At 38.8% G+C, this 23,582-nt stretch overlaps 1 protein-coding gene across 1 annotated transcript; it reads left to right on the top strand.

The window, feature by feature from the left end:
* Window positions 1–11,678: 11,678 nt before the first annotated feature.
* Window positions 11,679–19,662, top strand: LOC104108718 (exocyst complex component EXO84C). The gene is made up of 7 exons (XM_009617822.4): window positions 11,679–12,006; window positions 12,894–12,988; window positions 14,719–15,763; window positions 17,093–17,608; window positions 18,235–18,423; window positions 19,070–19,206; window positions 19,288–19,662. Exons 1-7 carry the CDS (start codon window positions 11,905–11,907, stop codon window positions 19,532–19,534), a joined length of 2,331 nt encoding a protein of 776 aa, XP_009616117.1. The 5' UTR covers window positions 11,679–11,904; the 3' UTR covers window positions 19,535–19,662.
* Window positions 19,663–23,582: the final 3,920 nt, after the last annotated feature.

Below are 23,582 nucleotides of genomic sequence, written 5' to 3'. Positions count from 1 at the left end.
ATCATCTCGGACACGAAATCAAGAAGCGATAACATTAAAACGATCCCTACGACGTAAGTTTTGCTATACTGCCTCTCTTTTTATTTGTATTTTGAGTTTTGGAATGTATTTAATAGTTAATAAAAATTCCTAATTTCTGTATTTAAGCTTTAAAATATCAAGAAAAGTTGACAAATTCGTTTCCTAATAGTTAGACCTCACAGGACGGTGATCGGAAGCCGTGAGTTCGAGTTATTTAACTTATAGTGGACTGTTTTGTGTTGCCTTTGGGTTGTCTATTGTGCTGCTGATTTATGGAGTTTGGAAGGATAAAAAGGGCATGGATAAACGCCACATGTGGTAGGGTAGTAGGTTGGTCGCTCGTCGTCGTAGTTATAGGCTAATTGATAACTTGTTGATTGGGTCTATTATGGTATATTTGGGGGTTTTGTTGTATTGAAGGTCCCGTATTGTAATTAGGTTGGTTTTGAGTTGCTGATTGTATTATGTTTGTATCTCGCATATAATAGGCTTGAGGGAGCAGCAAAATCAGGGGAAATGCTGCCCGTTTTATTTTAGAATCGAGTTGTCGTTTGAGATACGTAATATACTACCGCCATCTAAATTGTACATGTATTTCTTTGTTATAAGGTTGGCACGCTAGTTGTCATAAGCTTGTAGTTGAGTTGCATTGACGACTTGAGGTATGTTAAGGCTATCCCTTCTTTCTTTTTGGCATGATCCAAATGATACAAACGAAATGAGCAAAATACGCAACTTTCATAAATGACTCTATTCATAGAGATACTAGGGGTGTCTATATTCTTGATTTTCCATGTGAATTATTATTATATCCTCTATTCATGGGTCTCAGAAAAATACGTATTTGATAAAGTTTGTCCGAAAGGCATATTAATTTTATGATATTCGACAAATCTTATTAACTTATTTCTTATGCATTTCATGCATTTATACATGTACATTGACCCATGACCACAAGGCGTTATATACACGTATATTATATGTATATGGAATATGGGAAAATATTAAGGCGTTATATATGCACCACCACCTGATCAACTGGTATACATTGATGATTTGCCCACAGTGGCCGAGATGATATGATGGGATGCCCTCAGAGGCTTGATGATGTTATGTACACCTATACCTATGCATGATATGACATTTATATGCACGTTCATGACATTATAAATGTTTCAGGATTCACAAAATTATTTAGACTCACAGGTGGAATTCTTTACCCCATGTTTCATCTATGTCTTTTATGTACTGATTTCATACTTTACATACTCAGTACATTATTCGTACTGGCGTCCCTTTTTGCCTGGGGATGCTGCGTTTCATGTCCGCAGGTGCAGGTAGACAGGCTGATGATCCCCCTTCTTAGAATCCTTGATCAGCGAGAGTTTGTGTGCTCCATTTAATCCGGAGCTGCTTTGAGTTTTGGTACGATGTGTTTGCATACATATATGGGTACGACGGGGCCCAGTCCCGTCCTTTATACAGTTGTACATTCTAATAGAGGTTTGTAGACAATCATGTATAGTTAGATAGTATGTGGCCTTGTCGGCTAGCCCTACCGTATTCCGTATATATATATATATATATATATGTCTTTTGGGCATGTTTTTTTCACATTGGTTGTTCATATGAATTGGTAGTTTATTTCCAGACTTTATGCATGTCCTATACTTATTTCATGTTTATATCTTCGACGAATGCTTAGGGGTGCTCGATAGGTAGAACTCGGGCACTCGTCACAGCCCATCGGTTTGGGTCATGACAAAAGTGGTATCCGAGCAATTCTGTCCTAGGGTTGTCTACAGACCGTGTCTAGTAGAGTCTTGTTTATGGGTGTGTTGTGCACCATACTTATAGACAAGAGGCTACAAGATATTTAGGATGGTTACTTTTCTTTCTTATCTTAGATCGTGCGATATAAGAATTCATTTTCCTAACGACATGTTATGTTTTCAGCGATGCCCAAGAAGGCTACAGCCGCCCAGAAGGGCAAGTCCGTGGATGATGAGACTACAAGTAGAGTGCCACGAGTTACCAAGTCTCGGGAAGAGTCGCATAGTGAGAATCCATCTCAGACTTCACATACCCTGCCCTCTCTAGAGGAGATCCGAGGGGGACCAGCTCCAGCACCCGCTCCAGTACCCCCAGCTCCTCATCCAAATGCACCAGGTCAGGAGATGAGAGATGATATTCAGATATTGACTTAATTAGTGGCCGCACATGCTCGGCGCTAGGAGGTAGGTATTGGCCATACAGATAGGGACATTAGTGCGAGGGTTCATGATTTCATTAATTTGGACCCTCCGATATTCACTAGAGCAGATCCAAACGAGGATCCTTAGGTATTTATCGATAGGATACAGAGAACTTTGAGGGTAATGAAGGCCACTGCGACTGAGTTAGTTGAGCTAGCTTCCTATAGACTTCAGGATGTTGCAATTAATTGGTACGAGTCTTGGGAGTTGTCCAGAGGTGAGGATGCCCTTCCAGCACTATGACAGGATTTTACAGAGGCTTTTCTTCGTCATTATTTGCCACCAGAGCTTAGACGGGCCAGAGTTGATAGGTTTTTGACCCTTCGACAGGGTAATATGAGTGTTCGGGAGTACATCCTTCAGTTTGATTCTTTGGCTAGGTATGCTCCCACTATTGTAGCTAAGATTGAGGATCGGGTTCACCGGTTCGTGATGTGGTTGGAGCCGCACCTGCTCAATGACTGTATGTCGGTCTCACTTCATCCAGGCATTGATATTTCTCATATTCAGGCATACGCTCAGGGTGTAGAGGAGCGTAATCAGAAGCAGAGGGCCGATCGTGAGCATGGTAGGGGCCAGAGTAAGAGAGCGAGATCTTCAGGTCCTTTTGGTGAGTTTCGAGGTGGTCAGAGACAACAGTATTCGAGGTATCCATCTCAGCCATCAGCTAGTGCACCCCCTCAGTTTTTCGGTAGGAGATTTGATCGTTCCACATATTCAGGGCCCAGTCAAAGATCCAGGGCCTCCCGTTCTCAATATAGGGGTGAGTCAAGTCAAATAAGGCCACCCTTGCCATGATGTGCTCAGTGTAGTAAGCATCATGTCAGGCAGTGCCTTGTGGGGTTGGGTGTTTGTTATACTTGTGGTTATCCAGGCCACGTTATGAGAGATTATCCGACGAGAGGTGGTGCAGGTATAGTTCAGCCAGCGGGATCTATAGTTGGTTTGTCATCATCAGTACGCCCCCCTGGACAAGGATCAGAGGCACCAGCCGGTCATGGTAGAGGCAGAAGTGGATCATCTAGCTCTAGTGGTCCTCAGAACCGCATTTATGCATTAGCGGGTCGACATGATCAAGAGTCGTCACCTGATGTTGTTACAGGTATATTATTAGTCTCTTCATATGATGTATATGCATTGATTGATCCAGGTTCCACCTTATCGTATGTCACTCTGTTGGTTGCTAGCAAGTTTGGGATAGAACCTGAGTTGATTAAACCTTTTGAGATGTATACACTTGTTGGGGATCCAGTGATAGCTAGACGGGTATATAGTGATTATATAGTAGGAGTTCTTAGTCGTTCTATAGTAGCAGACCTGATTGAGCTAGATATGGTAGAATTTGATGTTATAATGGGTATGGATTGGTTGGATTCTTGTTATGCTAAAGTTGATTGTAGATCAAAGATGGTTCGGTTCCAGTTTCCAGGGGAGCCAGCTCTAGAGTGGAAAGGTAATACTGCATCGCCGAGATGTAGGTTTATTTCCTATCTCAAGGCAAGGAAGATGATCAGAAAGGGCTATATTTATCACTTAGTTCGGATACATGATGTGAAAGCAGAGTCACCGACCCTTCAATCTATTCGGGTGGTGAATGAGTTTCCCGATGAGCTTCCAGGCCTTCTTCCAGAGTGGGAGATTGAGTTTGCTATTGACACATTACCAGACACTCAGCCGATATCTATTCCTCCTTATAGAATGGCACATGCAGAGCTGAGAGAGTTGAAAGAACAACTAGGGGATTTGCTTGAAAAAGGCTTTATCAGACCTAATACATCACCATAGGGAGTACCTGTGTTATTTGTGAGAAAGAAAGATGGTTCCTTGCGGATATGTATTGACTACAGACAGTTGAATAAGGTGACGATCAAGAATAAGTACCCACTCCCGAGGATTGATGATTTATTTGATCAGTTGCAGGGTGCCAGGTGTTTCTCAAAGATATACTTGAGGTCGGGGTACCATCAGGTAAGGGATAGAGAGAAGGATATTCCAAAGACAACATTCAGGACCAGATACGGACACTTTGAGTTTCGTGTTAATGTCATTCGATTTGACTAATACCCCAACGGTATTCATGGACTTGATGAACCGTATGTTTAGACCCTTTCTAGATTTGTTCGTGATTGTATTTATCGATGATATTTTGGTTTATTCTCGTTCAGAGGCTGAGCATGTAGATCATTTGCGTACTGTGCTCAGAGATCTATAAGAAAGGAAGTTGTATGCAAAATTCTCTAAATGTGAATTCTGGTTGAATTTTGTAGCCTTCCTTGGTCAGTGAAGACTTGGCCTAGACCCACGACACCGATAGAGGTTCATAGCTTCCTGGGTTTGGTAGGTTATTACAGGAGATTTGTAGAGGGGTTTTCTTCCCTTTTAGCACCATTGACAAAGTTGACTCAAAAGGCAACCAAGTTTCAGTGGACTGATGCTTGTGAGCGGAATTTCCAGGCATTGAAGGACAGATTGACTTCAACACCGGTTCTGACACTTCTAGAAGGGACTGATGGTTATGCTATCTATTGTGACACTTCAGGCGTTGGATTGGGGTTGTGTATTGATGCAGCATGGTAAGGTTATCGCTTATGCTTCTAGACAACTAAGAAACCACGAGAAGAATTACCCGACCCATGATTTAGAATTAGCCGTGGTGATTCATGCACTAAAGATGTGGAGGCACTATTTGTATGGCATTCATGTTGATATCTATACGGATCATAAGAGCCTTCAGTATATATTCAAGCAAAAGGAATTGAATTTACATCAGAGGCGATGGTTGGAGCTACTAAAAGACTATGATGTTGATATTTTATACCATCCAGGAAAGGCGAATGTAGTAGCCGACGCCCTCAGCCGTAGATCTATGGGTAGCTTATCATATCTACAACCAGAGAAGAGTGAGATAGCTTGTGAGATTCATCAGCTAGCTAATCTTAGTGTTCGATTATTAGATTCAGGTGGTACCGGAGTTACTATTCAGGACACGGCAACATCCTCTCCAGTAACTGAAGTGAAGGAACGCCAGTATGAAGATCTTGTGCTAGCTCACTACAGAGATACAACCCCTCAAAAGGAGAAGACACCATCGGAGATTACAGGAGATGGAGTCCTCAGATACTGAGGTCGATTATGTGTTCCTAATGTAGCAGGGTTGCGCCAGCAGGTTATGGGTGAAGCTCACTATTCTCTTTATTCCATTCATCCAGAAGCGACGAAGATGTATCATGATATCATGTGAATATACTGGTGGGACGGAATGAAGAAGGATATAGCAGAGTTTGTTGCTCAGTACCCAAATTGTCAGCAAGTTAAGATTGAGCATCAGAAACCCGGTGGATTATTGCAGGCTATAGAGATTCCGACTTGGAAATGAGAAATGATTAACATGGATTTCATCATAGGCTTACCTCGTACCCATCGTAAGTTCGATTCTATTTGGGTTATTATTGATAGACTTTCAAAATCATCCCATTTTCTGCCTCTCAGGACTACGTATTCAACAGAGGATTATGCAAGGATTTACATTAAAGAGATAGTACGACTTCATGGTGTCCCTATATCTATTATCTCAGATAGAGGTGCTCAATTTACAGCCAATTTCTGGAGGTCCTTCAAAAAAGGATTGGGGACTCAAATAATTCTTAGTACAACATTTCATCCCCAAACAGACGGTCAGGCTGAGTGTACTATTCAGACACTAGAGGATATGCTATGGGCTTGTGTGATGGACTTCAGGGGTAACTGGGATGATCATCTTCCACTTATTGAGTTCACATATAATAATAGTTATCATTCCAGCATTCAGATGGCTCCATACGAAGCTCTTTACGAACGAAAGTGTAGGTCACCTATCGGATGGTTCGAGGTTGGGGAAACTAAGTTAGTAGGACCAAAGTTGGTACAACAGGTAGTTGAGAAGATTAAGCTTATACAGGATAGGCTATTAGCAGCTCAGAGTCGTTAGGAGTCATATGCAGATAATCGACGACAAGACTTGGAGTTTCAGGTAGATGACTGGGTATTCCTAAAGGTATCACCGATGAAAGGCGTTATGAGATTCGGTAAGAAAGGAAAGCTTAGCCTGCTGTACATTGGACCTTATAAGATCATACGCAGAGTAGGCCAGGTAGCATATGAGTTAGACTTGCCTTCCAACTTAGAGTCAGTACATCTAGTTTTTCACGTGTTTATGCTCCGCAAGTGTATTGGAGATATTTCTAGAGTCGTTCCAGTTGACGATGTTCAGGTCACAGAGCATCTATCATATGAGGAAGCTCCCATTGCTATACTAGATAAACAAGTTCGAAAATTGAGAACTAAAGACGTATCTTCGGTTAAATACTTTGGAGGAACAAAATATAGAGGAGATGACTTGGGAAGCTGAAAAAGACATGAAATCTAGGTATCCACACTTGTTTCCGCTTCTGGAGGAGGATTGTACTGAGACATCACAACCTTAGGTACGTATATGGTACTTGATTCTTATGTTAGTTATTGTCATTGGTAATGTGAGACCATTGGTGTTATTGATGATTGTGGACCTGTGTGGCTTTGTATTGTTGGGTTTTCTGTCTAACAGGTTGATAGTTGTACCATTACAGAGGAGACTCTGCCAAAATTTCTATAAATATCTGGGAGTTTAACATTCGAGAACAAATGTTTCTAAGGGGGGAAGATTGTTACACCCTGTGCGTCCCAAGGTAATGTATAATGAATATGAGAATTGTTAATCATGATTTAAATGAGTTTAAATTTATAATATGACTATATATGATGTTTGGATAAAACACATAAAATTTGGGAGAAATCATATTAAAGTTGCGGAAAAACCAACTAAGAATTTGCCCTATAACAAAGCTTTTGGAGAAATAAATTTCGTGTGATATATGAGGTCTTTTTGGGATATATTATATACCAAATTAAAGGTCTTGGAATTTAGTTTCCAATGCTCTTAACCGTTTGTTCATACGATATCCGGATAAAAAGATATAAGCTTCGGAAGATGGGCGAATCAGAGGATGCCAAGCTAGCACCTTTTGACTTTTCAAAAGTTGATATATATATTTTTTATCTCGTCTTTCTCCCTCTTCATTTTTACATAGAATTTGACCAGAGGACACCATAAACGGTCCTTGAGCTCTCTAATATTGCTTCAAACAAGACTATCATCTCGGACACGAAATCAAAAAGCGATAACATTAAAACGATCCCTACGACGTAAGTATCGCTATATCGCCTCTCTTTTTCTTTGTAGTTTGAGTTTTGGAATGTATGTAATAGTTAATAAAAATTCCTAATTTCTGTATTTAAGCTTTAAAATATCAAGAAAATTTGACAAATTCATTTCCTAATAGTTAGACCTCACGGGACGGTGATCGAAAGCCGTGAGTTCGAGTTATTTGACTTATAGTGGACTGTTTTGTGGGCTGTTTTGTGTTGCCTTTGGATTGTCTATTGTGCTGCTGATTTATAGAGTTTGTAAGGATAAAAAAGGCATGGATAAATGCCACATGTGGTAGTGTAGTAGGTTGGTCGCTCGTCGTTATAGTTACAAGCTATTGATAACTTGTTGATTGGGTGTATTATAGTATATTTGGGAGTTTTGTTGTATTGAAGGTCCCAGATTGTAATTAGGTTGGTTTTGAGTTGCTGATTGTATTATGTTTGTATCTCACCTATAGTAGTCTTGAGGGAGCAGTAAAATCAGGGGAAATGCTGCCCGTTTTATTTTAGAATCGAGTTATCGTTTGAGATACGTAATATACTACCGCCATCTAAATTGTACACACATTTCTTTGTTATAGGGTTGGCGCGCTAGTTGTCAAAAGCTTGTTGTTGAGTTGCATTAACGACTTGAGGTATGTTAAGGCTATCCCTTCTTTTTTTTTGGTATGATCCAAATGATACAAATGAAACGAGCAAAATACGCAATTTTCATAAATGACTCTATTCATAGAAATACTAGGGGTTTCTATATTCTTGATTTTTCATGTGAATTATTATTATATTCTCTGTTCATGGGTCTCAGAAAAATACGTATTTGATAAAGTTTGTCCAAAAGGCATATTAATTTTATGATATTCGAGAAATCTTATTAACTTATTTCTTATGCATTTCATGTATTTATACATGTACATTGACCCATGACCACAATGCGTTATATACGCGTATATTATATATATATATATGGGATATGGGAAAATGTTAAGGCGTTATATACGCACCACCTCCTGATCAGCTGATATACATTGATGATTTGCCCACAGTGGCCGAGATGATACGATGGGATGCCCTCAGAGGCTTGATGATGTTATGTACACCTATACCTATGAATGATATGACATTTACATGCACGTGCATGACATTATAAATGTTTCAGGATTCACAAAGTTATTTAGACTCACAGGTGGAATTCTTTACCCCATGTTTCATCTATGTCTTTTATGTACTGATTTCATACTTTACATACTCAGTACATTATTCGTACTGACGTCCCTTTTTGCCTGGGGACGCTGCGTTTCATGTCCGTAGGTACAGGTAGACAGGCTGACGATCCCCCTTCTTAGAATCCTTGATCAGCGAGAGTTGGTGTGCTCCATTTAATCCGGAGCTGCTTTGAGTTTTGGTACGATGTGTTTGCATACATATATGGGTACGACGGGGCCCAGTCCCGTCCTTTATACAGTTGTACATTCTAATAGACGTCTGTAGATAATCATGTATAGTTAGATAGTATGTGGCCTTGTCGGTTATCCCGACCGTATTCCGTATATATATATATATATATATATATATATATATATATATATATAGTAGATATACATGTATATATAGTATAGTATATGGCCTTGTCGGTTATTCCGACCGTATTCCGTATATATATATATATATATATATATATGTCTTTTGGGCATGTTTTCTCACGTGGGTTGTTCATATGAATTAGTAGTTTATTTCCAGACTTTATGCATGACCTACACTTATTTCATGTTTATATCTTAGACGAATGCTTAGGGGTATTCGATAGGTAGAACTCGGGCACTCGTCACGGTCCATCGGTTTGGGTCGTGACACCCAGTGTGTGCTCTTTACTCCGCACAAGTTGTGAATTGTACATTCGGTTTGGGCTGTGCGTTGTAGGCGCATACAATTGTGTCGTGGGCTCATGCGGCCTAAGATGCATATCTTGTTGGGGCCTATCTATACAAGGCCCGTGTGGCTTGATTTGGGCCTGTTTCGTTTGGCCCATAATTCCCGTAGCCTTAGCGCCGCCATGTTCCCTAGCCTTTCTTCCGCCCTCAAAATCATCTAAATTACTAAGGTCAGAGAACTTACCTGAGTCTGATGGCCGTTTTCGCTCCCCGCTTTGTTCTCTGTGGCCTCCGATCGTGCCTGAGCTTTGAAAACTTCCGTTCTCCCTTGCCATTTTGCTTTGTCGTGGGAATTCCACCACTTTCTAGTCATCCTCGTCATTGGTTTTGTGACCCGCTGACGTTATTTCTGTTGCGTCCCTTGCCCTTATTTGTCGTTGATTTGGGCACTTCTTGAGTAGATGACCCAATCGCCCACACCATTTGCACATGATACCCTCTCCTTCGTACTCAATTGGTTGTTTATGTTCCCAATGAGTACCATCGTTTGTAGCGGTACCTCGATGGGTATTTGGATGCAAATCCGTGCATACATGCCTCTTAATGTAGCAAAGGTGCTTGTATCGATTTTCAACAACCTTCCAACCCTTTTCCCTACCCTTTTTAGGATCTCTTTATTGTTGTAATCCGTGGGTAATTAAGGCAGTCGGATCCAGATGACGATGGCGTGTATTTTTGATTTTGCTGGAATAAAGTTCGGTTCCTAATTTCTAAGGGAGAGCAAGTGTCCCATTACAAACCATGGGCCTCCGTGCAATGCAGACATCATGTTCTCATCCTTTTCAAATTTCACCACAAAGAAATCCCAGCCTAGATCTATCAGTGTTAGTTGTTCACTGAGGTTCCATAGGTGGTGTAATTTGTGTTTCAGCAGGTGGTGGGGAATTTTCTTCCCAAAGATCTTGATGATTAATGAGAAATGCCATGGGTGGTACAGTCTGTTCTTTTGTTCCATGGGCGGTAGAGTCTGTTCTTTTGTTTCATGGGCGGTAGAGTCTGTTCTTTTGTTCTTGGCTGAGAATGATGGGCCCGGTTGTCTGTTCTTTTGTTCTTGGCTGAGAATGATGGGCCCGGTTGTATCATCCGGAGTTGAATTTAGAGTTGTCTCCAGTTGGTGGTACTGATAATTGTATGTGCTTGACTTTGTCAAGTTCTCGTCCGCTAGCATTTCCTTAAAGGTGTTAACCTTTTCTTTTGGAGTTGATTCAACTTCCATCGGAGTTGAAATATTATCCGGTGGGTCGAGGGGTTTTAGTGTCAATGGTGATAGTTGGTCCTGTGGGGATAGGGGTGAGGCCATCCAGGGGGAAGGGGATAATTCTTGAGAGAGTTTCTCTTCATGTCTTTTTTTTTTTGGTTGCTAATTATACTAAGTTTTATTTTTTTTATTTTTTTTATTTTGCGTAACTACGTTATTGAATGAGATTATAAACTTATTATATTTTCTAGTCTAAAGTTGTATTGAAAATTATTTTTATTATGTTGAAATCTGACATATGTTAAAGTAATTTTTTTGGTGGGATTTTAAAATTGTGTTATACTTATGGTTCCAATTTACTTGTTTTAGTAATATTAACTTGTTATTTCACATTATATGTTGTTCATTTTTTAGTTAGAATTGATAGATAATTTTGTCAAACATTTGCATAATGTTATGACATTATATTTATAAATATCAATTTATTTTATCAAACATGCATTCCATGATGTTCTTACAAAACGTATGTTTTTAGTTGTTATAAATAATTAAACTATTTATTATTAAGTTAGAAATATATATCAATTATTTTTACAATATTAATTATAAATATATGATTACTAATTAGTGTATATTGAAGAAAAAATATGCATCTTAAATATCAAATCTAATATTATTTATACTTATAAAAATTATTTATAGACATATATTTATTATATTAACTTTTAAATTTTGATAATTATTTCATTTAAAATTTAATTTAACTGTGTAATTAACTTATGCAACCAAACAACACATTTGTAATTACAATGTAATTATGCTATAACAAACAAACAAATCGTTGTAATTATTAGGCTGTGTTATTACTACCATAGTAATTACACCAATTCCAATTAGCGGGTGGCTTTCGAAACAGACCCTTAAGGTGGACCGGAGGGAGTAAGTTTTATTTCACAAATGGAGATAAAGTAAAGTTAATGCAAATAATAGGCAATTATAAATTATGTATGCGCTAAACATAGTTTTGTTTCACAAAATCTCCATTTGCAAGCAAGCCTTCCCTCCTCCCCTCTTCCCCAAACAAAAAAAAAGAAAAGAAAAAAGAGAGAGAACCTCAACAGTCAACTCGCTTATATAGAAAGGCTAGTTATTTCGAATGCTGATTTCAAGTGAAGTCCAGTGAACTCTGTCTCTCTCTTCATTTCCCATTTTCAACAGCTGCAAAGCGGAAAATCTACTGGGAGTTTGGGGGTCTGTTGTCGCTGTAACAGGAAAAATGAGGATGGAAAGCAGTGAAGAAGAAGATGATTTCCCATGTATCGAAAGTGTGACCCCCCAATCCAAGATCGACTCCATTTACCAATCCAAAACTGAAAAAGTACTCTCTCTCTCTCTCCTCTACTTCCGTTTCACCCCCATTTTGGTTCATTGCTGAGAAATTAAGTGTGCTAGCAAATTCAACTGCTCTTATCGTTGTGTGTGTGTGTGTTTTAAATTTTGATCAATATTCTGAACCAAATTTGTGACTACTCATCTGGGTGTTCTTTAGTTTTCATGGACTTCAAGTGCTGGAAGTTAAATTTTGGTGCTTTGATGAAACGTGCAAGTTTGTTTATTCCTTTCTTGAGGTTGATCTGTTTTCTGAGCTAAATTTGTGAGTTTCTGTAGGTGCTCCTTATTTTTTGAAATTCTTATTTTGTTTAGTTTCTTGGGGTGTCCATATTTCAAGCAAAAGCCTAGTTGTGCTTGCTGAAGAGGAACTGAACTTTTATTTTGGGAGTTCAAATTCAATTTGATTTTCTAGGTTAATTTTTTGAGTGCCGGAGGTAAAACTGTGGTGCTATTGTGAAATGTTGAAATAGTCTGTCTGATATTAGGCTTACGTCTTCCTGAAGTTTTATGGTCATGCATTTTTGTTTTGTTCCCAAATATGCATACTCCATTTCCTTGAGTAGGAACGTTTTGAAGGTAGTCCTGCTATGCTTCTTGCCTTTCTCCATTTCTGTTTCCATTAATTTTCCAATAGCTCATGGGGGAAATGATAATTAGTGTTGGAATTTACTGAGAATATATTTTGGAGCCCTGCAATATAGTTGTCTCTAGACCGTGGTTTAAGTTTCTCTAGTTGGGATATGATGGTGTCTTGCTTTCTTTCACATGTGAAATCAAAGAAATCTATATTTTCCACTATTTCCAGGGTGCTTGTTGATTCGTCATTTTTGTCTTTTATTGTGGTTACCCAGTTTAATGTTCCGAGTTGTGCAGGGAATTAGGAAAATCTGCTTTGAGCTTTTGGATTTGAAGGATGCGGTGGAGAACTTGTGTGGTAATACCCGAACAAAGTGCTTGGCCTTCTTGAGGTATTGGTTGATGAAACTCTTTTACTAGACCAAAAGTGGGTTGAAGATTATTCTGTTTCATCATTTCTTGCGACGTCTTCACAAACCGTGTTTTCTGACTTTCATATGGAAGCTGCGGTTACCATTCTGTTGAAAACTTAAAACTTACACGGATACAATAGAAAAAGCTATCTTAAAACTTTGCACTAGATGAGTAAACGTGCATCATCTTAGGTAAAATACAGGTACTACCACCTCAAAGAGATGTGAAATAGTGTAATGCATCCTTTCGCAGCTCGGAGGTAATGAAAACTATCTGTTAGTCTATGTATTTGGAGTCATACTTGAGTCTGACATTGAGTTCATGTCGGTAGCACATGGACACATTTCCCATGTCTAGAAGGACCAAAAGCAACCCAACTGTGTGCACTATTTATTAGTTTTCTCTTGATGTTATATAGTCTCTTGTACTGAGAATCCTTGCTTAGAACTGTATAGGAAATAGACTTGTCTTTCCATCTATTGGTTCTAAGAGCTCCCTCTTTGTTTTTTGTTTCTTTGGTTTGGGGGGGGGGTTAATTAGTGAGAACTTTTGTTGTTCGATGACGTGTCTCAAACATGGAAGGAGAAACGGTAAGAAGCAGAAAGTGGGGAGATAAATCAGTCTAAACAGTGGTTATAAGCAAAGAATTAGAAGATATCTAATATTTAATTGGAAAAATGCACTTTGGCCCCTGTTTCATGTTTCCCTTCTTATAGGTAACCTTCTATTTTTTTTTTGTTTTGTTGTTTGTTCGTTAGTTATATTTTTTTTAAAATATTTAAAGAAGGATAATAAGAGTTAATTTAACAGAATAACAGTTGGATTTAACAAAATCTAGTGGTTCCATTATCAATTTTGATCAGAAGTGGTGCTAACACCAATAACGAAAGCTTTACGTGCTAGCATCACATTGCTCTTCTTATGTTCCTAATTATTATGGGATCCTTTATATTGGAGAAGGCTACACGACATAGTTTCTTATCGACAAAAACACAAGGAAGAGATGCAAAAGCACATTGAAAGAGAAAGTTACTAACTGTTCAACTTACCATCTCTAGATGATAATGTGGATGGTGTTAACAATCTCCATAGATTTAGGTCGACTGATTACTTGCATTTAGGCGTTCTGAACATTGCATGTCCAGCTGTTCTTTTTTGCGTTACTGGCTATTTTTTGCATTGAGCTGCTTTATGCATTATGTACTTGTTTTTTTCTACTGATCACCTTCAATTTATCATCTCCTGATCTATGTTATACTCCCTCCGTTTCAATTAGTTTATGCCTATTTGACTGGGCACGAAGTCTAAGAAAAAAGAGAATACTTTGAAACTTGTGGTCTGAAACAATCCATAGATATTTGTGTGGCTATAAATCATCTCATCTAGGGTAAAAGGGGAATTTTAAAGTTACATTGTTTCCAAATTTAGAAAGGGTTCATTCTTTTTGAAACTGACTAAAAAGGAAACAAGTTCATTCTTTTTGAAACGGAGGGAGTATGTGTTTTTCATTTGCCTTGATATACCCATGCCAAACGGGTGCAACTTGGATATGGGTCCTGTCTGCAGATTCTTTAAAATACACTGAATGATTGGCCAAAAGCGTATCAGATACTTATATACACTCTTATCAGATACACAACTGTAACTGAATCCATGTTATGGTACATGTGTGCAAAGGTTAACTTCTAATCTGTTGTTGTCATTGTAGATTGTCTGAGGAAGTTGTGGAAACAGAACATGAGCTCAATGAGCTTAGAAAGCATATATCAGCCCAGGGGATTCTTGTTCAAGATCTCATGAATGGTGTATGTAGAGAACTGGATGAATGGAGCCGAGCTAGTGGTGATGTCCAAGAAGCTAATGAAAGTCTTCAAAGCTCTGATTATGGTGATACCCTCATGAATGCCATGGAAGATGAAAACGTGTTATTCTTGGAGAATATTGATGTTCTTCTAGCCGAGCACAAGATTGAAGAAGCAATAGAGGCAATAGATGCTAAAGAAAGAAGTCATCCTGAGCTGAAAAGTTCAGGAGACACTTCATCTACTGAACCATCATTATTTAAGTCTGCTTTGTCTAAAAGAAAAAAGATGCTCGAGAATCAGCTGGTTGAGATCACAGAACGACCCTCAATTGGTATTGTCGAACTTAAGAAGGCCTTGTCTGGTTTGCTTAAGCTCGGGAAAGGTTCTTTGGCACATCAGCTACTTATTAAGTCGTACAGATCTCGTCTCCAGAAAAGTATTGAGGCTTTCCTGCCCCTTTGTCCTTGTTATCCCGAGACTTATTCGGCTACATTGTCTAACCTTGTATTCTCTACCATTTCTTTGACTACTAAGGAATCCGGCACGATGTTTGGTGACAATCCTGTTTATAGCAACAGAATTATTCAGTGGGCAGAAAGGGAAATTGAATACTTTGTACGGTTGGTTAAAGAACATGCACCGCCTTCTGATGGAGCTCCTGCTTTACATGCCGCAAGTGTTTGTGCTCAGGCCAGTCTTAATCACTGTAATGCCTTGGAGAAACAGGGCCTTAAACTATCGAAATTACTCTTGGTACTTTTGCGCCCATATATGGAAGAAGTCCTTGAGTTGAACTTCATACGAGCCAGAAAAGCGGTTCTTGATTTTGCTTCAAGTGATGAAGGGAAGCCTTTATCACCTCGCTTTGCATCTCCTTTATCTACATTCGCAACTACATCTGATACTCTGCTTGTTGAAAGTGGAATGAGATTCATATATGTAGTCAAAGTAAGGTCTCAATCCTTATTATTAATGTCCGATCATCTGATTGCTTACGTGTTAATACTGTATCTCAGTGCACTTAGCTTGACGAAGTGCACAGTGCCATTTTAGTTTGCACAATTTGCCCTCCTTCCTACATCCCCTTGTTTTCTGATTCCCCTCGATAAAGACTTCCTTCCTCTTGTTATAGTTGTATTGCAAGTTCTTCTGCATAACTTGGCTTATTGGTTTGCGTATTCTTGCAAGAATATTAAGCAATTTGTAACCTATAATGTTCTTTTTATAGACCTCCATGATTGTCCTTTTTTTTTTTAAAAGATGAACTAAGGTGTTTCATTAATAAAAGGCATCAAGAAGATGCAAAGTTACCGAAGAACAAAAGCACCAGAACACAAAAATACTAGTTTGTTAGCCCCTTTACATTGTGTCAGTCAAAACATTAGGGAACTAACAAAATCGAAAAATAGATCAGAGCTAATTACAGTTAAGTTAGTCCAGCAAAAAAGGTTAAGCAGACATCTAGCTTTAAGAGAGTGAGTTGGAGTTGAGATCCCATAAAAACATCTATGATTCCTTTCATTCCACTAGCACCAAAAAGTAACTGCAGGGATCATCACCCAGATCTTCTTGATGGTCTTGTCAACTCTCCATGATTGGCCTTTCTAGACAGCTGAATCTGTCGAGAGACTGGTAGATCAAATCCAGATGCTTTATTCTCTTCATTCTTTCTCTCCCCCCCCCCTCTCTCTCTCTCTCTCTCTCTTTCTCTCGCTCGCACACACACACACACACTCTTGTATATTCAACTACTTGATTCATTAGCAGAAATAGGAAGAACCTTGGGGTCTAAAAAGTGTCTACTTGGTCCAAGAAAACAAATATTTCTTGAGCAGAAAATAGTATAAAAAATGGAAGTGCCACTCTGTCAAAGAACCTTTCTGCTTTGCAGGTGAAGAAGGGAGAAAAAGAGCCATGTCCTGTATGTAACATACTTATAGCTGCATATTCAGCATGGTGGCGCAACTACTATTTACAATAGTGCAGTATATATGAATAAGTGTGTGATTTCTTTCTCTTTCTTGGCACATGATTTCTTTCTCTTTCTGCTGGATTCTGCTAGCTGCAATATTAGGATGACCTACGATGTTGTGCCACTTAAATAGATATCTCAAGTATTTTTCACTGCTCAAGTAGGAGCAAAGATTGATTTTTGAGATTGCTTTGAACTGCAACATATGAAAAAGGACAAAAGAACAATAACAGTGCATCAGGTGTCTGTTTCGTTTAATGATGGCTTAATAATAATTTGTTCAGCAACTTTCTCCTCTTTTGCAGGAAATAGTGGAGAAGCTCACCCAGTTAGTCATTCTACATTTTGGAGCTAACATATTGACCAGAATTTCACATCTTTTTGACAAGTATGTGGATGCATTGATTAAAGGTCTACCTGGACTCTCTGAGGATGACAATCTCACAGAGCTGAAAGAACCTGTTCTTTTTAGAGCTGAAACAGACTCTGAGCAGCTTGCTCTATTGGGAACTGCATTTACCATTGCTGAGGAACTATTGCCTATGGTTGTATCTAGAATTTGGAATGTTCTAAATGAAAGCAAGGAAGTGGGTTCTGAAAATATGATGCCTGCCGCAAACAATACCGTAGAGCTCAAGGACTGGAGGCGTCAACTTCAGCATTCGCTGGACAAACTTAGAGATAATTTCTGTCAACAATATGTTGTTAATTTCATATACTCAAGAGATGGTGATGCACGATTAGATGCACAGATTTATTTGAGTGGTGTCAGGGAAGATACAATTTGGCACACCGATCCGCTTCCTTCATTGCCATTTCAGGTACTGTAATTCCCTTTTGTCCTAGTTCCCAAAATGATCCTTACTAATTCGTGCTGTGAATAGCACACCCTAGCTAATTCTTTTGCCCATTTTAGTTTGTTCACTTCTTTTTCCCCTTCGTTAAAATGGTGCGAGATTAATTTAGTTTTCCTTTTTGTGAATTGGAAGAACTGAATGTGTAATTTTCCTTTATCCCAAGTGAATTAATGCTTCTTCTATTGAGTTTCTGGTTCATCATTTATGTTCCTGTTAGTATGTAACTCCACTTTCAAAACCTTCAGCTCCAGTTTTTTCTGCTTGTCACCTATCACTGCTTTATAGCAGCAACATAAGGAGAATCTTTTTATTTTGTTTTTATTAGACAACCATTCATCAAATTATTCAGCTGATGCTTGTTAGGCTTCATTATAAAGCTCAAGCAGGGGGTGCTCCCTGGGATTTGAAATTTGAAGCATTATGCTCTGAAAACATAGATTTATGTGGTCTCTCTGATGGTCATTTAGAACTGTTTGACAGTTCTTATCAACCTGCCCAAGTTCTAATGTTCTGCAATTTTTTCTGGAGTGCTTTCAAGAGTTTCTGCTAAATGAGAACCTTATAAAATACTTCACTGTTCAAATATGTAGGCATTATTTGGTAAGCTGCAGCAATTAGCAACTGTGGCAGGAGATGTTCTTCTAGGAAGAGAGAAGATACAGAAGGTTTTGCTTGCCCGGCTGACTGAGACTGTGGTAATATGGTTGTCTGATGAACAAGAATTTTGGAGTGTTCTAGAGGATGAGTCGGCTCCTCTGCAGCCGCTGGGTTTGCAGCAGGTATTTTGTTTTATCTACTACCTTGTCTTTAGCTGTACTACCTCAAATATAATACAGTGTAGCACAATTTCTTCTTTAGTTTTCCCCTCCTTATCACCTGTCATCAAGCCTACTTCCCGAGTTTTTCATTCAATTCAGAATGGTGTGTAGGAGCTGTTATAACTTTGTTTAATTTGAACTCTGTATGAAGAGTAGCACAACAGAATAAATTGTATGGCTCTATTGCAGATTCAAGTCCTCAACTGTAGAGAAATTCCTGAATGGACATTTCTCAAGGATATGTAGTTGGGAATAGGACAGTGATTAATATCTTACCTTTTTCTGAAAGTAACTCTCTGGGTATATAGGTGTTTGAAAATGAGGGTATCTTGTCCATGCCCTTATTACTTTAGCGGTTTAGCCCAATCAGTGTAAGATGTTAATTGGTTAGTTCAACAGTTAAGACCTTAAAGTATTCTCCCATTAGCCGTTAACTTTGGTGAAATACCAAAATGATACCTTAGTCTTAGACCGGGGTATTTCTATGTTAACATTCAGATTTCTGATATTCAACACGAAATACTCCCTTTTTAAGCAAGTATTTTGATTTTCTATAGGTTATGATAACACCTTCTCCCTATCTTGATATCAACTTTTTGTTCGACAGTTAATTCTTGACATGCACTTCACTGTTGAAATTGCACGATTTGCTGGCTATCCATCCAGGCAAGTGCATCAAATAGCGTCAGACATAGTTGCACGTGCAGTCAGGACGTTTTCTGCCAGGGGCATAGATCCACAAAGGTATACCTTGTTCACTTAGCTTACTGCTTTTCACCTTCCTTAGGCGTATGCTCATCATTGAATATGTCTTTTCTTTATCAGTGCCCTACCTGAGGACGAATGGTTCACGGAAACTGCAAAAGGAGCGATAAACAAGCTTCTCCTAGGTGGTTCTGGATCAGATACATCGGAGATTGATGATGAACACCTCATTATGCATGATGGAGGGATGTCGGACTCTGATGGATCGCCTTCCTCCCTCTCAAGTGTTGATAGTTCTGAGTCATTCGCTTCTGCACAAATGGGCGATTTGGATAGCCCTGTGTATTTCTCTGATCCTGAGAGTTAAACAATGCTGTCTAATTACTTCCAGTGACTTGCATTAGAAAAATATTTCTGTTGCAAGTGTGTGTGTTATGTTAGGATGGTAGGAGAAATGTAAGTACTTGTGCGTAATACCCTATATTTTTTTTATAATGGTGTATTGGTCATTAGCATAATAATAATAATAATAATTATAATAATTATAAGAAACTAACTACAAAAAAAAAAAAAAACTAAATAAACAAAACAAAAAGAAGAAAGAATACAAGTGGGCTTAGCCCAATAACGTGACACAAGTTACGAGGGTTAGAAAAAAAAAACAAAAATCAAAACAAACATCTATCTGCCAAATTGAAAGGGATTAGGGGAAGGGGAAACGCAGACAGAAGCAACGGTTTCAGAAGAAAAGAAAAAAAGAAAAATCCCTAGAAGGAAAGGAAGAAAGCATTGAACGAGAAAAACAAAAGAAAGAAAAATCCCTAGAAGGAAAGGAAGAAAGCATCGGACGGGAAAAACAAAAGAAAGAGAGTCTCGGGTGTTTCTTTAGCGCCGAAGATCGTGTTTCATCTAATCTTTGGCATACAATTCCTTGGGTTTCAGCAATACACTCCAGGTAGTTACATGTATTTCTCCTCTTTTAAGACAATGGAATTTTATATACATAATTCTGATAGGGCTGAGTAAATATAATTTTGGAATTGGATTAAGAATTTGAAAGATAAAGCTAAGAAAATTTGGAGAAATTCATGAGACTTTTTCTTAAATTAACTGAGTATATTATATGAATAGGTTGGAGTTGATAGATTAGTAATTACTCATATATGGGTAACTATAATTCGGCGAATTAAGAGTTAAATATAAAACTTGGGGGATTGGGTATTCTAAACTAGTGATGGATTTAGCCTAAACAAGAAAATTAACATGAGATCGATATTATGTAATTATAGATTGATTGGAGGAAGTTGTACGAATTGCTCGAGGTGAAGCATTTGGTATTTCGGCACGAGTACTGTGAGTAGTAATCTTACCGCAATTTGTATTTTCATAACTTGCATGATTTACACATGATTTCTATTATGAATATGTTACCGATTATTTTGAGTTGCATATGGGACAAGTCTTTTACTCGATATGATACCGAATAGATTTTTGACATGATTACAGTTGTTTTAAATATCCTTGTTGTCATAAGATATGCTTTACCGTTACTTGAATTTACTGTTATCGAAATGAAATTACATGATTTGATAAGAACCGACATGCCCTATATTGTTTTAAAATATTTTTCTATGAGTATATACGGATACAAAGACAAGTATAAATGGGAGTAGACTTTGAAGGATCCGTTAGCTAACAGCGGGTTCGTTAGACCTGGTGCACCTTGTAATTACCGATTACCATTATAACCCTCGCTTGTGGGAAGGTAGAACTAGCATAACGTTACCGATTTTCCTCGACTAGGGACTACCGTTATATTTGACTTCTTACGAAGAAGTCTACAGTTATACCGATTACATGATCCGTATATTGAAACCTTCCAAATGTGAATATTGATATTATACAGTGGTTACCGAACTTATTACTGAATTGTTAATTGTATTATACTATAAGAAAAGTATGATGAGACTGAAAATTATTTATTGTTTCTGAAAGGGCATTTTTATGTTATTTCTGTGTGAGATACTAGCATGCTTTCTGACTTGTCCCCAATAAAAACGGTTGTGGTTAAGTGTTATTATTCACTGAGCTAGCGACTCATTCCCCGCTAATTTTTTTTTACAGAGACAGCAGTTGACGCAGGCGAGGATTTCATTAATTAGAGCGCCTAGGTTGATAGTTCTTGGTGAGTCTCGCACTTGTTCGTGTGGGCGGAGATTTTATTTATTGTTATGGTCTTTCTTTGAACTCTTAGAGTCGCTCCATAGTCAATATTTTAGTGTCATGAGTATTCTTTTGTTATTATAGTCTTATGTTGAGTATCGTTTTTTATTATCAAAGTTGGAGATAAATTAGTATTTCTGGTTGTTAGTGGGTTGATTAGTAATGGTGGAGACTTGTTTTGGTTAATTGATAAGTTGTCGATTATTTAGTTTGATATTAGGATGGTTGGTTGTTGATTTTGAGACAGGAAAACTTTTTAGATAGTCCAAAACAGGGAAAACTCTGCCCGATTCTTTGTAAAATACCGATGAGGCTTACTTGGGAGCACTTGCTCCTAAGCGCTGGTCACGATCCTAAATTGGGTCGTGACAAAGTTGGTATCAGAGCTTAGGATTTAAGTCCCGAGTCATGGAGCAATGTTTAGTAGAGTCTTGTTCATGGGTATGTAGGCGCCCATACTTATGATCTTGAGGCTACTGAACATCTAGGAATATTTTCTCTTCTTTCATTCTTTGATCGTGCGTTGAGATAACTTGAGATTGACTTTGGAATATTTCTTTCGCAGATGGCTAGGACACGCACACCCTCATCTGCTGGACGTGATGCTACCCGGGGTGGCGGTCAAGTTGGCGTTCATCAAACTAGAAGACAAATTGCCCCTCAACCTGAAATTGGAAACATGGGTCAACCCCAAGCTGCTATGCCAGATCAAGTGCAAGGGCATGGAGTTCAGGACGCTCCACCACCAGTGCCAACTGTTGTGCCTATTGTTGCCTTACCTGCAGACGCAGTGGCAAGATTATTGAATGTGTTAGAGGCATTGGTGCCTACTCAGGGTGGAAGTTCAGCTCCTCAGGCTACTTTACAGACATAAGCACCTGCACAGACTTAGACTTTCGGGAATAAGGAAGTATCCCTATAAGAGTTCCTGAAATTGAAATCACCAAAATTCACAGGTTCTGATAATTCAGCAGATCCTCAAAGTTTCTTGGATGGGACACTCAAGGCATTACGTGCTCTAGGATGTTCTAGTGAGAGAGTTGTAGAGCTCGCATCATACAAACTAGAGGATATGACCAACACATGGTATGAAACTGTATTGCTAGGAAGGCCAGCAGGAGCAGCACCACTGACATGAGACGAATTCACTAAATTGTTCATGAATCATTTTCTTCCGGACAACCTGATGCAAAAATATGCTAGAGACTTTGAGAGATTGGTTCAGACTCCAGATATGGATGTGTCAATATATAACACCAAGTTTTGTAAGTTGGCTAGATATGCCCCTTACTTAGTGCCTACCGAAGAATCTCGAGTTCAGAGGTTTGTTGATGGATTGGTTGGTCGTCTATACACTGTAGTAGCCCCACAGATGAAGACTTTATCCTACTCTGATGCAGTCGACCTTACTAGAAAGATTGAAACCAAGGGACTTGAGGAGCGTGCAACTAGTGATTTACGTAAAAAAGGCCATGACATGAGGGTCTTTCGGTGTCGGTTTTAGTGAAAATCGAAGAGCAGGAAATCAGGGACAACAACAACAGGGTTCTCAGACAGGGACACACTCGTCTTCACAGTCCACATACATACCACATTCCAGACAGGGTAATAGGGGACCATCATCTTCTGGACATCATAATTCTGGGCAGATATATGCCACTACTCCAGTCTGCCAGACCTGTGGTAGATCACATTTGGGCCAATGTCGTATTCTAACTCGAGTGTGCTTTCGGTGTAGCCAGTTGGGACATCACTTGAGGGATTGCCCTCAGCCTCCGAGAAATTTCAACCAGGCTTCTATTCAGTCAGTTGCACCTACTCAGACTACTCGTAATACTTCAGGTGCTATAAGTACAAGAAATAGAGGTCGAGGTGCTGGAGATCGTGCTACTATGAATCAAGGACACGGGAATGCTGGTAGAGGTCAGACGAGAGTTTTTGCATTTACTAGGCAGGATGCTCAGGCCTCGAATATTGTGGTTACATGTAGACTTTCTGTCTGTTCATTTGATGCACTTGCGTTGATTGATCCGGGATCTACTCACTCCTATGTGTCCTCGTACTTTGCTTTGAGGTTTAGTAGACAACCTGAGCTATTGAATGACCCTTTTCTAGTTGCTACTCCTGTTGGAGAGTCTCTATTAGCTGAATACGTGTATCGTGCTTGTTAGATTCGGTTGATGGTAGAGATA

This window comes from Nicotiana tomentosiformis, chromosome 2 (assembly GCF_000390325.3).
Source record: "Nicotiana tomentosiformis chromosome 2, ASM39032v3, whole genome shotgun sequence".
In the NCBI taxonomy this organism is placed as follows: domain Eukaryota; kingdom Viridiplantae; phylum Streptophyta; class Magnoliopsida; order Solanales; family Solanaceae; genus Nicotiana; species Nicotiana tomentosiformis.
This window is presented reverse-complemented; position numbering and strand designations above follow the sequence as displayed.

Excerpts from the sequence above, each read along its gene's own strand:
- LOC104108718 (XM_009617822.4), top strand. The coding sequence starts at position 11,905 with ATGAGGATGGAAAGCAGTGAAGAAGAAGATGATTTCCCATGTATCGAA. Across the intron at positions 17,609-18,234 it reads TTCCTTCATTGCCATTTCAG|GCATTATTTGGTAAGCTGCA; the intron begins GTACTGTAATTC and ends TCAAATATGTAG. Across the intron at positions 18,424-19,069 it reads AGCCGCTGGGTTTGCAGCAG|TTAATTCTTGACATGCACTT; the intron begins GTATTTTGTTTT and ends TTTGTTCGACAG.